Below are 16,605 nucleotides of genomic sequence, written 5' to 3' on the forward strand. Positions count from 1 at the left end.
AATCCCAATTTTCCTTGAAGAGTGCCAACCTTCCTCCCAAAGGTGCTGCCAGGCAAGAAGGATCTGGCAGCTGAAAAGGTAGGTCATTGGGCCTGTTTACGAAAGGACTGGCCCCTGCCCTCACCCGAAGATTGTGCAGGTGAACTCCCTGTTCTAGGTCTGAAAGAACTCTGAGCTCTGCCCCTACCACGTCTAGATCTACCCCTAGACTGAGAATCATAAGAAGGATACGTCCACCCCTTAGCAGGCCAATTCCTACTAAACTTGAGGCTGAACTTGCAAAAATCTTTAACAGCCTGCATAGACTTAGCCTTGTCTTCCATTTTCTTCAAGACTGACTCCACAGGTGAACCAAACAACACATCAGACTGCAAAGGAGCATCCAAAATCCTTGTCTTAACATGGTCAGATAAAGTCTGATCCTTTAGCCAGGCGTGCCTGCGAAGAACTGAACCAGTGGCAGCCACCCTAGACGAGGCCTGTACAGCATCAAAACCACATTGTAATGAATGCTTACCCACCTGTTCAGAGACATGCACCAAATCTTGTAATTCCTTACACTCAATGCCTTCCGCCAGAGCATCCACCTTAGACTTCAATTTAGAAAGAAGAAAGTTTTGATATTTCAACATATGAAACTGGCAATTCAAAGCCCTCATAGCTAAGGTAGAAGATGTATAGACCTTCTTTCCCCATCTATCCAAAGCTCTGGCCTCTTTATCTGGAGGAACCGGATTTTTTACAACAGAGGCCTTGACACCCTTAGGTCCTTGACTAATAGTTTCTGGGTCCGCCCTAGGACTCTTATAAAGATATTTATGAGCCTCAGGCACCCTGTAATACCTATCCGGTTTAACAGGAGCAGGAGGCAGAGAATCAGGATTAAGTGAAGCCTCTGCAAACACATCTTCCACAACATCCAGAACAGGGGGTATAGCCAAGGGCCTATGTTGGGGTAAAAGCAAAAATTCCCTAAGCCTTTTCCGGGAATCAGAGAAGTCCTGACCTTCCCACTTAAAATGTTCTCTCATAGAATGAAGTGTCTCTGAAAAAGAAAAATCCTCTGGAGGAGAAGCAGAAGGAGTAGAATCATCTGCCTCAGAATCAGAATAAGGAGAGTACTCCTGCAAGTCTTCAGCCGAAGACTCTGAAACATCCGAAGCCTGCTCAAAACTTCCCAACTCAGGCTCCACCCTAGGCCTCTTATCAGGAGGGGGCAAAGAACCTCTAATCAGAGTAATCAAATCTTCTGCCATTTTAAGCATGTGCTTCTTGGGCACAGACCCTGCTGAACTAGGAGTGACACCAACAGAAGCTAAACCTGGCCTGCCTCTGGGAGAAGCCTTGGAAACAGAAGGAGAGGGCCTAACCACCCTAGGAAGGGAGAGGAGTACAGTAACTTGAGAAGCCCCTTCAGCCTGACCTGCCTCCTGAGAGGCCACATCCTGCAATATCAAAGTCTCCCCCTGAGACTCCAGAGAAGCCTCCGTCGGAACCACGGTTCCACTGGCGCCTCTAAAGAACCGGCGTCCGGAGCGGACGACTCATCTTGCCTGGGTTTAACAGTTTTGTCTTTGCGCTTCTTAGAAGCGGGCGGAGAATCCGGCGGCATATTATAATTGCACCGCTTCTGAAGACCAGCCTAGCACAATCTAACCTTCGGCAATAGTGCGCTTATTGAACCTAGCACAAAAGCGACACCCCACAACGCCGTGCTCAGGCCCCAAACAAGGAATACACAAGGAATGATAATCCCTATGCGGTATCTGTTTCCCACAAGAAATACAGTTATTCACTTTTTCTGACATCCGGTAAAACACTGAGCCAAGAAAAACAAAATATTCCCCAACGGGTACTTAGCCAACTTGGATTCGGTCTGAAACTCCGAACTCGAAAAATTTCAGAGCGAGCGGCACTTGCAACGCTGCTTCTGCATCGGACCATGCGGCAAAAAAGACTGAGGATATGACGTCGGTCATGCGCATTTGTACCCTGACGTCCTGATGTCAGTTTTATGCGCCTTGACCGACGTCAGCCTTATACTTTGGTATTCGGGCCGACCGAGGACAGCGGACTACCCATATGTAAGGACTGCAGCAATGTGAGATGAAGAACATCTCCACTGCCAGTCATGAGCGGACAGGTGATCTGCTGTGGTGACCCCTAACCGGGAAAAGCCGAAAGAAGAAGACATACGATGTTAATCTTATAAAATTACTTTTTTTTCCCCAAGGAACAGTACTAAACAAAACAAAAAATCTTAACTGATTGCTGTTGTAACATAAAATACAATAATTTTATCCATGCTGGCAAAGGAAAGCCACTGACAACTCATGCTTACCTCTTGATGCAGTGCCTCCACCGGGACTCCTCTTGGCAGTCAGTGGACGGCTACAAGAAAACAAATCAATAAAATGAATTGGGACTCAAAATGTGCAAAAACTTTATAAATATACAGCTTTCTAATCCAAAATTTGTGCTTTAAAAAGATACTCTAAACTGTGCTGATCACATTGAAAGACTCACAAGCCTTTATTTACAAAGTCTTCATTTACTGGCAGAGATAAAGCCTTTTTCTTTTGAATGCCAGGTCTCTTGTTTTCCTAGCAGTTATATAACCAAGTTCCAGGCTGTCTTAAGCTTTATTATTAACTGTGCCTTTTGCAATGGCAACCTTGCTCACAGTATAACTAGCATACCAACCAACATTCCCAATGCCAACAAAAACAGAAAAAGTAATGAACATGGGGGAAAGACAACACTTCTGCCTTGTTCTTTTATTCAAGCACATGCTTGCTGGAGAGGAACCTTCCTACCTTAATTCTTGCCTCAGACTATTCACATATCTTCCTAATTAACCCTATTACTTTAAAAACAAATATAAAGTATTTAGAGAGTAGACGCTGAAAAACTTTTAGTTATGTACTTACCATAACGATAGATGTATGTGATCCATCTCGCCTACATTCATTACTGACGGGCTCGGAGCCAAGATTCGGCTCCGACTCGGCCACTATAACTAGCACGAAGTCTCTCATTGGCTGGCTAACCCTGTATCCCAGGATGCATCACGCCCAAACCCCCAGATCTTGTTTGCCCCAATATTATTTTCCCACATACACCACACCACAGGATATATATGTAAGAGGAGAGAAAAAATAATATCCTCAGAGGAATCAGAATACAAGTTTCCTCCAAGTCCAACAGGTAGGGGGAAGGAGGGCGTAGAATGTAGGCGAGATGGATCACATACATCTATCGTTATGGTAAGTACATAACTAAAAGATGTAATGTGATCCTATCTCGCCTACATTCATTACTGACGGGACAGCGTCCCTAGCACCTAAATCCCGGGAGGCTCACTGGAAAACACTCCTGAGCACTGTAGAATCAAAGGAAGCCTGACCTCTAGAGGCCACGTCCAGTTTGTAATGAGAAATAAAGGTATGTGGAGAAGTCCAAGTAGCCGCTGCACATATCTAATCTATGGATAGTCTAGCATGAAAAGCCACTGAAGTTGGCATAGCCCTGGTACAATGCACCTTAACTGGAAAGGGAAGATCCTTACCTGCTAATGCATAAATAAATGAGATGCAGTCTCTAATCCACTTAGCTATGGTGCTCTTAGTTACAGATCTGCCAATTCTATTGTCTGAAAAGGACACAAACAACTGATCTGATTTCCTCTCCTGTTGTGTCCTATTTAAATAAAACCTCAGTTGTCTATGCACATCCAACTGGTGAAATTTGTATTCCGCTTTGTTGGAAAACCGTGGAAAAAAAGACCAGAAGCTCAATAGATTGGTGGAGACAAAGGGCAGAAGACCTTAGGGAGAAAAGAAGGATTAAGTCTCAGAGATACTCTGTCCTTATGAAAAATTAAATAAGGAGGTTTAACAGAAAGGGCTTGAAGCTCCGATACCCTTCTGGCTGAAGTTATGGCTACCAAGAAGGCAGTCTTCCATGACAAAAATTTCAATTCGCAGGAGGCTGCCAGCTCAAAGGGAGAAGACGACAAAGCTCTGAGCACCACATCTAAAGCCCATGGCAAGATGGGTTGCGAAACCGGAGGGCGAAGCAACCAGGCTCCTTTCAGAAAGGCTTTACACAGCTTATGACCCATGAGGGAAGGCTCATGTGCAACATGATAACTGGGGATTGCTACCAACTGAACGTTTATAGTGGAGGCAGCAGAGCCCTGTCTAAAGAGTGTTGCTAAGAAATCTAACACTGCTGACACAGGGGCTGTAAGGGGATCAAGATCACATTGCTGAGCCCAAATTGCAAATCTCTTCCATTTACTAGAGTATATTTTCCTAGTAGAAGACTTGTGGGAGGAAGACAGAATATGTACTACTTCCGGGGTAAAGATATGCTGTCTGACTAAAGTCAGAAGTGGAGAAGCCATGCAGCGAGCTTGAGTGTTCGTAGGGATGGATGGAGCTGTCCCAACTGATGAGTCAATAGGTCTGGAGCTGGGTCCAGAATCCAAGGACCATCCACCGCATACTTCTGAAGGAAGGGGAAACAAACGTGACGGGGCCAGTGTGGTGCGATCAAAATCATCTTGCTTCCCAAGCAGGTGGCCTTCTGAATCACTCTTGGTAGAAGAGGGACCGGCGGGAAGGTGTAGAGCAGACCGGAGGGCCAATTGTGGACTAGAGCATCCCTGGGTGACTCCCCCTGTGGGGGGATCAGAGTGAAAAAATTGCTGCACTTTGCATTCAGGGGGCTGGCAAAGAGGTCGCAGCAGGGAAGGCCCCACTTGGAGAAGATCTGAGCAGCCACTCTGTCGTTCAGGGACCACTCGTGAGGCATCAGAATAGCTCTGCTCAGCCTGCCTGCTATCACACTGGACTTCCCCGGAATGTGCGTTGCTACTAGAAAGCGCTGGGAAGCGATCGCCCAGTTCCACACTCTCATGGCCTCCCTGCAAATGAGGTAGGACTTGGTTCCTCCCTGCTTGTTCAGATACCAGACAACCAACATGTTGTCGGAAAGAATCGCAATAGTTCCCCTGGGAAGAGAGCTGTGAAGTGCCTGCAACGCTAGAAGCACAGCTCTCATCTCTAGAACATTGATATGCAAGTGAACCTCGTGGTCTTGCCACATACCTTGTACCGTCTCGCCCAGATAATGCCCCCCCCCCACCCTATCTGGGAGATGTCCGTGGTTACTGTGGCAATAGGGGACGGGAGGCTCAAGGGTCTCGATTGGATGAGAGAAGCCACCAACGCAGATACTGCCGGCATCTCTCCGTGATGAGAATCGGATGGGACAAGGGGCGTTCCTGATATAACCACTGGGCCGAAAGGAGCCACTGAAGTATTCGCATGTGTAACCTGGCTAGGGGAACTAGGAGAATGGTAGCCGCCATTGATCCCAACAAATGAAGAACCATCCTGGCTTGGGCTTTTTCCCGGGGTAGTAATGCCAGGACTTGGGCCTGTAACACTTTTATTATCTCTGTCGGTAGGAAAGCTCTCATCTCTACAGAGTCTAGCTCTACACCGATAAAGGCAACACGCTGTGATGGCAGCAATACAGACTTTGCCCAGTTGAATGAAATCCTTAGAAGATGGCCCAATTTGACAGTAGCTCTTTTGGCTTGAACAAGTAAATGCCTGGTGGGGGCAGTGAAGAGCCAGTCGTCTAGATAAGGAAACACCTGGAATCCTAGACGTCTCAGATGAGCTGTCACCACTGCCAGACACTTGGTGAACACCCTGGGGGCTGTGGTGAGACCAAAGGGCAGGGCCCGGAACTGAAAATGACTGGCTCCCAGCCGGAAGCGTAAATGATTCCTGGAAGCCTTGTTTATCTTGATGTGATAATAGGCATCCTTGAGATCGAGGGAGCACATCCATACTCCTTTTTCCAGCAATGGGAAAATGGATTGCAAAGTGACCATTCGGAACTTGGACTTCTTTACAAAGCGGTTTAGACGGCTGAGATCCAGAATGGGTCTCAAGTCCCCTGTTCTTTTTGGCACCAAAAATAACCTTGAGTAAGTTCCTAATCCGATCTGGTCTGCGAGGACTGGTTGGATGACTCCTTTTTCTAGCAGCTTTGAGACCACTATTGCTGCCTGATCCCGTTGACTGGGTGGATCGTCCAGGATTTTTCTTGATGGTGGGGGGGCGACGAATAAAGGGAATGGTGTAACCTCCGGTGATGATACGAAGCACCCATTGATCCTGAGTGATGGACTCCCAGGCCTGAAGATGCTCCGAAAAATGACCCCTGACTGGCTCCGGAGACGCACAGTCGGGTAATCCCTCAGGGACGTTGGTAGGAGGAACCACGAAAGGACTCGCGGTCTCCTGTATTGCGGGGGCCTCCACCGCCTCTAGGGTGACGTCTTCCATTAAAATTCCCCCCTCCTCTGCCCCTGGAGGGGGGGGGGTCACTTTGATGGGCAGGGAAAGACTGAGACTTTCTGAACCACATTTTCCCTCCTCTCTGAGCCTTGGGGTAAGGTCTAGAGGGAAGCGAAAAACAGGCCCCAATGGCAGACAAAGTCTTACCCTCTTGCTCACATCTAGTGAGGGTGTCTTTCACTTTGGGTCCAAAAAGGGAGGACCCATCGAATGGGGCGTCCGTGAAAGAAGACTTGAAAGCCTCCGCAAAATGACACAAGCGCATCCAAGCTTGCCTCCTGAGGGCTACGCCCGAACTCGCTGCTCTACCCACCCCCTCGGCTGCATAAGATATGAGCCTCATGGACGAGTTGACGATGGAAGAAAGGGTAGACAGCTGGGCGTTAACAGACTGGGCCAACGCCTCAGGCAAGTTACCAGACAGGGTATCTCCCAACTCCTTTATGAGATCCCTTTGGAGCCGCGTAAAATGACCCAAGTAATTCAGCGACCGCAAGGTAAAGGTCGCTGAAGACAGGGTACGCTTCCCATACCTATCCATACTCCTACACTCCTTATTAGGAGGATGGATGGAAGTAGAAGCCTCTGCCACGTCCTGCTGAGTGGAAGACACCACCACCATAGCATCCATAGGTACTCCCTTGGTCAAAAATTCTTTCCCAGGAGGCGCAGATAAGAACTTATTGGGGCGGCTAGGAACTGGCTCCACAGAGTCAGGGTGTTCCCACACCCTTCGACAAATAAGATCCAATAATTCATTGAAGGGGTGAGACACCCAGGAGGTGGAAGGCTGGGCTCCGAAGGCCTTGAGGAACACAGACTCCTCCTCAGAAGGGTTTTTGGATGGCCAGTCGCCCCGCTGTCTCAAGATCTCCAGGATATCGGAGAACGAGACATCATCAGAGGACGACTTTGAGGACCCTTTCTGCATCATCGAGGTCGGTGTCCGAGGTGACAGACTCATCTGGGGAGTCTACGTGCTTCCTCTTACACAACTTCTTCCTGGGAGGCTCTTCAGGCACAAACTCTGAAGGGCCCTAAGAATGTAGGGGACCACACATGGAGGTATCCTCAGGCCTAGGAGCCCCGCTGTCCAGAGATAGGGGGGCACCAGAAGCTCTAGTCGCAGCATCTAGGGAAGGAGTTGCTGATTTAGGTGAAGTCACTATGGACTTGGCCAGTGCGTTCCTCATAGCCTCGAAGGCAGGTCCACCAGAATCGGACGAAAAACCCACCTCCGAGACCATGACCGGAGTCGGGGTACCCCTAGCCGAAGCACCAAGGGGGAGACTCAGAGCTGCGGTCTGAAGCCCCGATGTATCCCCCTCGGGTTCGACTGAGGACACCCGAGTACCAAAACCTGTAGAAGGAATGGAAAAGGTTGGAGCCGATGTCGGATCCGAAAGACTAGCAGGAGGTTTCGGAGCCGACCCAGGGACTTCACTCGATTCGGCAGACTCCAGCTCCAACGACACCGAGGTTGTCGGAGGAGGAAGAAACGGAATCGATATAGTAGCTAGCTCTGGAGCAGACTGGGCTGGAGCTGAAAATAATTTAGTTAACACTGGCGATTGGAGGAGCCTCTGGACCACCCTATCGACATCCGAATCCGAGAGCCTGGAGGACTTGGAGGAGACAGATGGGGGTCGAGAAACCTTCTCTGTCGGAACAGAGACAAGACTGGGGGAATGGCTCCGAAATGGCTCCAAAAGGATCGGAGCCGAAGCAGGCTCGAGAAAGTACAGTTTTGTACCTACCATAAATGTAGATGTCCGAGAGACATGCAACTGCAGTCATAACATGTGGGTTGTCCTGCCTCAGGCAGCCCTCGGTCGGCCGGATTCCAAAGTCTGGGTCCGACATCGACTGATGTCGCATTCCTCTCCGACGTCAGAGCGGCTGGAGTATATAAGCATCAGCCGACGCCATTTTCTTCAGTGTTTCTTGCCCCAGATGCCAGGTGCCCTCCAAGGAAGGCTGTAATCAAATTGGAAGACAAAAACAGGATTCCAAACAAATACATGAGCAATACAACAAATACACCATAACAGATATCCCCAGCTAAGAGAGAGAGGGATAGGAGTGGACCCTAAGCATAGAGGGGTATGGAGGGAGGACCGACTGCAGTTGCATGTCTCGGACATCTACATTTATGGTAGGTACAAAACTGTACTATGTCCTTCAAGAATGCAACTGCAGTCATAACATGTGGGTAGAATACCATAGCTTAGCTGGGCGAGGAGGTATGCTCTAGGAAAGAGATGGTGTGGCAATCAAACCCTGCAGGACTGCTGAAGCAAAGCCTGCTCTGGATCTGGAGTATAGGGGGAGATTGTAGTGTTTTGAGAATGTATGCACGGAGCTCCATGTAGCAGCTTCTAGAATGTCCTTTGTAGGCACCCCTCTTAAAAATGCTGTAGAGGTGGCTGTAGCTCTGGTGGAATGTGGTCTGACATAGGCTGGAACAGTCTTTCCATGAAAGGAATAACAGAATCTGATGCAATGTCCAATCCATTTAGAAATAGTCTGTTTTGAAATTGCTTTTCCTTGGTCTGCAGGCGTAAGCTACAAAAGCTGTTCAGACTTCCTACTGGCCTTGGTTCTGTCCAGGTAGTATCGAAGTTGTCTATGAATGTCCAAGGTATGTAAAATCTTTCCCTTATTCTCAGGATTGGGGAAGAAGGCAGGCAGATGGATGGCTTGATTTAGAGAAACCCTAGATACCACCTTTGGCATAAAGGTAGGGTTGGTCCTTAATGAAACCCTGTCTCTGTGGAAAATAATAAAGGGTGGTATTGCCATTAGGGCCTGTAGTTCCGAAACCCTTCTTGCTGAGGTAATTGCCAACAGGAAGGCTGTTTTCCATGAGAGAAATTGCAAGTCAACTGAAGCTGCTGGCTCAAAAGGAGGAAGAGTCAGTTTTTCTAAGACAAAATTGAGGTCCCAGGCTGGCACTGGGGCCTTTCTTGCTGGCTTAATGTTCTCGATTCCCCTGAGGAATTGCCTTAGTAAGGGGGTGAGAAAAAACAGGAGGATCAGTGTTGTATCTGGCTGAAATAGCAGATGCATGTATTTTTATTGACGAATATGATAGGCCACTCTAACATATCTGCCAAATATTCCAAGATAAGTGGGATGTTCAACAATGATGCATCATGCCCTTTGCTGGTATTCCAATTGCTGAATCTTTTCCACTTTGCTAAGTAGACCTTTCTGGTGGATGGTCTTCGAGCCTCTGTTAGTATCCTCTGGACTTCCTTGGAGAGAGGTAAGATGAATGTATTTATGGGATCTCCCAGGCTGTTAGCTGCAGAGTTTGAAGGTTTGGATGCAGTGTTTCGAAATTGTGCTGAGTCAAAAGTAGAGGCCACTGAGGGAGGGCCCACCTCCTGGTGTGACATATGCTCCGTAGTAGTGGGTACCTGTGTTGTCTTGGCCAATCCGGAGCTATTATAATTCCCTTGGGCTTCTCTGCTTTGATCTTTAGTAATACTGAGGTCATCAGTGGCAGAGGTGGGAATGCATAGATTGCTAGGGAGCTCCAGTTGAATGAAAGAGCATCTATTTTCCAAGCCTTTGGATGGTATGTCCTTGTGCAAAATTTTGGTAGTAGATGATTGAGGTGAGAGGCAAATAGGTCCACTTCTGGGTTGCCCCATGTCGAAGTGAGTTGTCTGAAAGCCTTCGGATGCAACTTCCACTCGTGTGGATCTGTGAAATTCCTGCTTAGGCTGTCTGCCAACACATTGTCTTTTCCCGGAACAAACTGTGCTTGCAACTGGATGTTTAGACTCAGTGATTTCTCCCAAAGCTGCATTGTCAGTCTGCAAAGGGGATAAGAGTGAGTGCCCCCCTGCTTGTTTATGTACCACATCACTGTGGTGTTGTCTGTCCATATCATTAAGTGACCTTGCTGGAGTTGGTTTTGAAAAGCCTCGATAGCATGCATTACTGCCAGCATTTCCTTTTGATTTATATGCAGATGTGTTTCCTTTGGAGACCATTGTCCTTGTATACATCTACCTTCCATGTGCGCCCCCCATCCGAGGTCTGAGGCGTCTGTAGTCATGGTCTGTGTTATCTGTGGTTTTTTGAATGACAAACCTGTGTTTTTCTGGCTCACCGAAGCCCACCATAGGAATTCCTTTTGTAAGCATGGGATGAGTGGTATGATTGTCTCCAAGTTGTTGCTGTGCTGAGACCAAACGCTTTTTAGGTACCATTGAAGCTTTCTCATGTGTAGTTTTGCTAATGGAACCAGTAGGATGCAGGATGCCATGTAACCCAAGGCCTGTAGGACTCTCCTTGCAGTCATCTGGGTGAGTTTTGCTAAATCTTTGAAGTATTGAGTTAAATTCTGTTGCTTGTCTTCTGTCAGGTAAGCCATTTGAGAGGCTGTGTCTAGTTTGGCTCCTAAGAAGATTATTTGCTGGGATGGCTTCAGTCTTGACTTTTGGAAGTTGACTGTGTATCCCAGAGCTTGAAGTAATCGTATGACATATTCCAGATTTTTTGTCAACATCAATTTTTCGTCCGCTTGTATGAGGCAGTCGTCCAGGTACGGATAAATTTGTATACCCTGCAATGAGCAATTACTGAAGCCAGGCATTTTGTAAACACTCTGGGCGCAGTAGATAAGCCAAATGGCAATGCTGAGAATTGATAATGCTCTGGCCCTGCAAGAAATCTGAGGTATCTTCTGCAACTGTGTCTGATAGGGACATGCAGGTATGCCTCCTTGAGGTCCAGAGTAATCAGCCACGACTCCTTGCCCAGCATGGGAAGGAGTTCCTGGTAGAGTCAGCATTTTGAACTTTGGTACTATGAGAAAGGTGTTTAATGCGGACAAGTCCAGTAATGGTCTTCATTGAGTTTCTTTTCTTGGAACAAGGAACAGGTTCTTGTTGTGGAACTCTTTCTATTGCTTTCATTTGAGTTAGCAGAGAGACTTGCTTGATAGCCTCTGTCCTTTGATGTTGTGGTAGATTTGGCATGCCTTGTTTTCTTGGTAAGGTATGGAAATGAAACCTGTACCCTTGGTCTATAATGTCCAAAATCCATTTGTCCTTTGTCAGTCTGTGCCAGTTTTCTGCAAACAGAGATAATTTCCCGCCCAAGGGAGCTTCCAGTTGTTCCCTGGTAAGCGGTAGTAGAGGAAAGTCATTGAGATTGTGGTTGTTGGGCAGGAGAAACCCCTGCGTCACCTCTTTGGTTTCCTGGCTGCCATTGACGTCCCCTGTAAGGGCCTCTGTATTGGCCTCTTCCTCGGCCACGTCTGTTCTTACCCCTTTGAAACTTTTCTGGATTAGGAAAGGACCAGTTTTTTGAAGGCCAATTCCTACTGAATCTGGGGGGTTGAACCTGGAGGAAATCCTTTACAGTTTGAACTGATTTTGCTTTTTCTTCGATGGTCTTTAGTACATCCTTAGCATTTGCACCAAAAAGCTTGTTCTTTTCCAAAGGTGCATCCAGAAGCTTTGCTTTTACATGATCTGGTAGAGGTTGATCTTTTAACCAAGCATGCCTTCGCATCACTGCCCCTGTCATAGCTGCCCTACATGAAGCTTCCAGTGCATCATATCCACACTGCAGGAAGTGATTGCTTACTTGCTGAGTGTTATGTACAGCTTCCTGCAAAGTCTTCCTGTCTAAAGGATCAGGAGAAGCTAGTGTTTTTTGTAAATCTTCTAAAAGATAATCCTGATATTGGAACATATGAAAAAGGCAATTTAAAGCTCTCATAGATAAGGTAGTGGAAGTGTAAACCTTTTTACCCCATCTCTCTAATGACCTTGCTTCCCTGTTGGAGGGTAAAGGGTTTTTTGAAGTGGAGGCTGAAACTCCTTTAGGCCCCTGTGAAATAGTTTCCAAATCAACAGTATGGGCCCTGAATAAATGGGAATGAGTTTCAGGGACCCTGTAATACCTGTCTGGCTTGGCTGGTGCAGGAGGGAGAGTATCAGGGGTAGCACTAGAATCAGAATACAAATCATCCAGAACATCAAAGTACAGGAGGAATAGCTAAGGGCCTGTGCTGAGGCTTCTTAAAGAAAGTCCTAAGGCGTTTCCTGGAATCAGAATATTCCTGGCCCTGCCACTTGAAATGTTCCCTCATGGTGTGCAGAACTTCCCCAAAGGAAATATCCTCAGGTGGGGAGGCCGAAGGTATGGAATCTTCTGCATCTGAGTCCTCATAGGTCTGGAAGAGCTCTTCCTGGCTATCAGAGTGGACAGAGCCCTCAGAGTCTTCATCTGAAGGAGTAGGGTCAGAGGGTTCAACCCGGGGCCTTTTATCAGGAGGAGGCTGGGATGCTCTCTCTGGATGGGTCTGCAAACCTCTAATCATGGAAATTAAATCAGCAGCCATGGACATAATTTGTGTCTCTGGAGTCGGCTGAGGTAAAGATCTAGAAGTAATATGCTTTGTTTTGCTGGCTGCCTTAGCCCTAGTGTAGGCCTTAATAGACATGGCCATAGGAGGCCTGGCAGCTCCATCGCAGGAGTGACCTTGTCTACAGCAATGGTCTCGGCATTTCCTCGGTTTCGTATCCGGAGGAAAATCTATAACTGGCGCCGGAGTAATGTCTGGAATTGAGTCGCCGGTACGCGGTGTCTTCGGTTCGGAGCCGTGGAGAGACCGTCTCAGAGGGAACCGGAGCACTCGCGCTAGATTTTGGCGTGGAGTCGGTAGTAGACGCGGGAAGAGGATGTCGGTCCCGGTCTTTTCGCTTTTTGGGAGTTTGCGATGTCGGAAGATCCGACGGCATGGTATAAGCAAATTTATCGCCGAAAAAGTCTTCAGTGAACTCCGCCCGGCGCCTGAGAGTGCGCTTGTTGAAGCGAGCACAGGCTACACAGGCCGAGACGTCGTGGTCTGGGCCCAGGCAAGGGAGGCAGTAAGAGTGGAAATCCTTATGAGGTATTTGTTTACCACAAAAAAGACAATTGTTAACTTTTTCAGTAATTTCTGACATCGGCTGAGGCAAGAAAAGGTCCCCAACGGGGTACTTAGCTTTTTTGATGACTTTGGTATCGTAGAATACAGGAGCTGAAAGACCGGCACTTGCGAACTGCTTCTGCTTTGGGCACCACGCGGCAAGAAAGACTGAAGAAAATGGCGTCGGCTGATGCTTATATACTCCAGCCGCTCTGACGTCGGAGAGAAATGCGACATCAGCCGACGTCGGACCCAGACTTTGGAATCCGGCGGACCGAGGGCTGCCTGAGGCAGGACAACCCACATGTTATGACTGCAGTTGCATTCTTGAAGGACATCTACCGCAACCTCCTTCGGCGCAGACGACTGTGGAACTGACGAAAGCCAACCCCGCAACAGACAATACTTCCTGCGGCTCCTAGACCAGTGGAGCCGAGGAAGGAGACATAGCCTTGGACAGTACTTCCTGCGGCTCCGAGACCAGTGGAGCCGAGGAAGGAGATGTAGTTTTAGACCTTTTCTCCGGAGGCTCCGATGAACTAGTCTGAGCCGGAGACTTCATTTTAGACTTTGACCTGGATTTCTCAGAGGGAGGAGAAGACGCCAAAGTTTCCTCTAAGGAGGGTTTAATCAAACCCTTGAGGATAAGTTTATTTTTTCTCTCCTGTAAAACCCTGGCAGAGAAGGCATGACTCGCACTGCAGGATTCCTGCAAGTGTATGGCACAGAGACAATATACACAGATGGCGTGGCCATCAGTCAGCAACATCTTATACGCACATTTGGCGCATTTTTTAAAGCCAGATGGCTTATGTTCTTTTGGTTCCTTGCCCGACATAAGGAACACAATCCACAAGTAGAGCAACAATATTTCGAATTTAAACAATAAATCACACGAAGCACACTCAGCAACACAAGGTAGGGAGGGATGAAAGGGCTCTAACTTAAACGCTCGAACACTAACACAAGATAGGGCAAAGGCCCTCTAACTCAAATGGGCCTATCCCACCAAACAGAAGGATTAACCAATAAACAAACGCAATCAGTCACAACAATGGATACAACAGACAACGTAGCTGTTAGAATAGCTTTTTTTTTGGTATAATAACTCGAAGCTATAAGTTCAAAAACAAAAGAGAGGGTACTGTCCACAGCCAAGTCGAGACCACATCGTTACTCTAGGAGCAGCAAACGAGATCTGGGGATTTGGGTGTGATGCATCCTGGGATACAGGGTTAGCCCAGCCAATGAGAGACTTCGTGCTAGTTATATAGTGGCCGAGTCAGAGCCGAATCTCGGCTCCGAGCCCGTCAGTAATGAATGTAGGCAAGAAAGGATCACATTACATCTATAATCCACTGACATACTACAAAAACAGGTATCAGTCTTGCTGTAAGCCACATTAATTTTACTTTTTGGATAATAGATCAAAAAAATTCTAATTGTTTAGGTTTTGATGCATCTTATGGTTGCTCAATTAGAATTTTGTCCTGATAAAGTACCAGTAAGTAATATGAACAAAAGTGCTTAATGATTAACTATTTTCCTGTGTGTGATGTGTCCATTGGCATTAGTCATCTTTTTTTTTGGTACCTTAACTTTTAAAGTCAGGTTGGTACTGTATTTTTTTAACCCTATTATTATACAGAATGCAAATGCTTCCACTGTCCTGTCGAGTGCATCAAACTCCTTCTCCACATTAAAACTCCAGTAAAAATAACAGTGTTTTATAAAATACTACCCTCTAGATTAGTCACCACTGTTCTATTAAAGTTGTCAAATGTTTCGCTCCCATACACAAAACAAGCATAATCTTTATCTATCAATTTTAGCAATTATCACTGCTATTCTGTTAACTAGCATAGACAAACGGGTCTAGGACTATTCACTGAAAGCACATTTCACTGAAAGTCAAATGACTGTGCACAAATCACTGAAAGCTCAATTCACTGAAAGTTATATAATGCCTTTTCTCCCCTGTTATGCGACCCTAGAGTTGGTATATATAGTAAGGGGATGTGTGGGGGGGTACCACCCCATACATATTTTGGATACATATTAAGTTCAGAAAAGAGTAATTTATTGGAATTGCAAGTATCCATGTATATAGTTCAAAATATTTAAAATAGGTGGGGGGCTACGCTACCCACACACCCCCTTACTATATATACTAACTCCAAGGTCGCATAACAGTGGGGATAAGGCCATATACAACTTTCAGTGAATGTGTTTCAGTCAATTGTGTTTACAGTGAATTGAGCTTTCAGTGAATTGTGCACAGTCAAATGTTTTTCAGTGAAACGTGCTTTCAGTGAATAGTCCTAAACCCAGACAAACGCATTACAAACCATAGTTTAAAACTTAAAAAGGTCTATGAAACTGGGTCATAAGGGTCTTTACACTACGGGTAAAACAGCCACCACAGCTTTCTTTCAAGACAATGGTACTCCACACCCTTTTTAAAATATTGTTAAAAAAAATCCAGATGTTTATCACCATCTTCCAAATGTATACAGGAATACATTACAACTGCATAAGTAAACTCACCATAACATTAGAAATTCAAATGTTTACAATTACAGCAGCCTTAGACATGTGGGTTATATTCTGCCAAGAATACAACAATCCAGCCAGCTTCCAAAACTTCAGGGCACCATCAATGCTCACAAACTGTCAGGTAGCTCCAAGCTGAGCTGACTAGAAGAGAAGTTCAGGCCTAAAGCCCATCAGAGCTTTCCTACCAACTAACAGAAAGTGGCTGAGCCCTGAAAGTACAGAGCTAGAAACAACAAAACAATAATTGTCCACACCCAGGCATAAAAACAAACAAACAAAAAAAAAACAAACAAAAGAAAACAAGGGGGTGGAGGGAGGGAGTGGCTACTGCAGCAGTGATCATTCAAACATCTACTGTTATGCTACATTTACTTTACACAACTGTCCTATGTTCGTCATACTGATCACTGACACAGTAACATTAGCTATATACATTGACCCTGCCTCGAATACTTTTGCTATGGTCAATACAGCAAAAGGGAATACTAGACAACCATTTGGAAACTTTTTTTTTTTTCACACAGGTTGCCCCTTCTTTTAACCTTCACAAGAAATGAACAATCGATTCACTGATCTGAAATATTTAGTTCAGTCAAGATACTACCAGAGTTGTCTGTGAATATCCAAGGTATGAAGTATCCTTTCACTCACATTTTTAGGTTCAGGTCAGAAAACGAGATTGGTAGTTTAGCTTAAAGTAAACTCGGACACCAATTCATGTAGAAAAGGAGG

General features: G+C 46.4%; 1 protein-coding gene across 1 annotated transcript in view; it reads right to left on the minus strand.

The window, feature by feature from the left end:
- CLASP1 (cytoplasmic linker associated protein 1) overlaps positions 1-16,605 on the minus strand; it is a 4,127,769-nt gene that overhangs the window by 2,125,367 nt on the left and 1,985,797 nt on the right. The window contains exon 18 of the mRNA XM_044073692.1: positions 2,342-2,391. Within this exon, the coding sequence (XP_043929627.1) occupies positions 2,342-2,391 (50 nt within the window). The remainder of the gene's footprint in view (positions 1-2,341; positions 2,392-16,605) is intronic.

Source organism: Protopterus annectens, chromosome 6.part0, assembly GCF_019279795.1.
Source record: "Protopterus annectens isolate FY-2018-M chromosome 6.part0, PAN1.0, whole genome shotgun sequence".
NCBI lineage: Eukaryota > Metazoa > Chordata > Ceratodontiformes > Protopteridae > Protopterus > Protopterus annectens.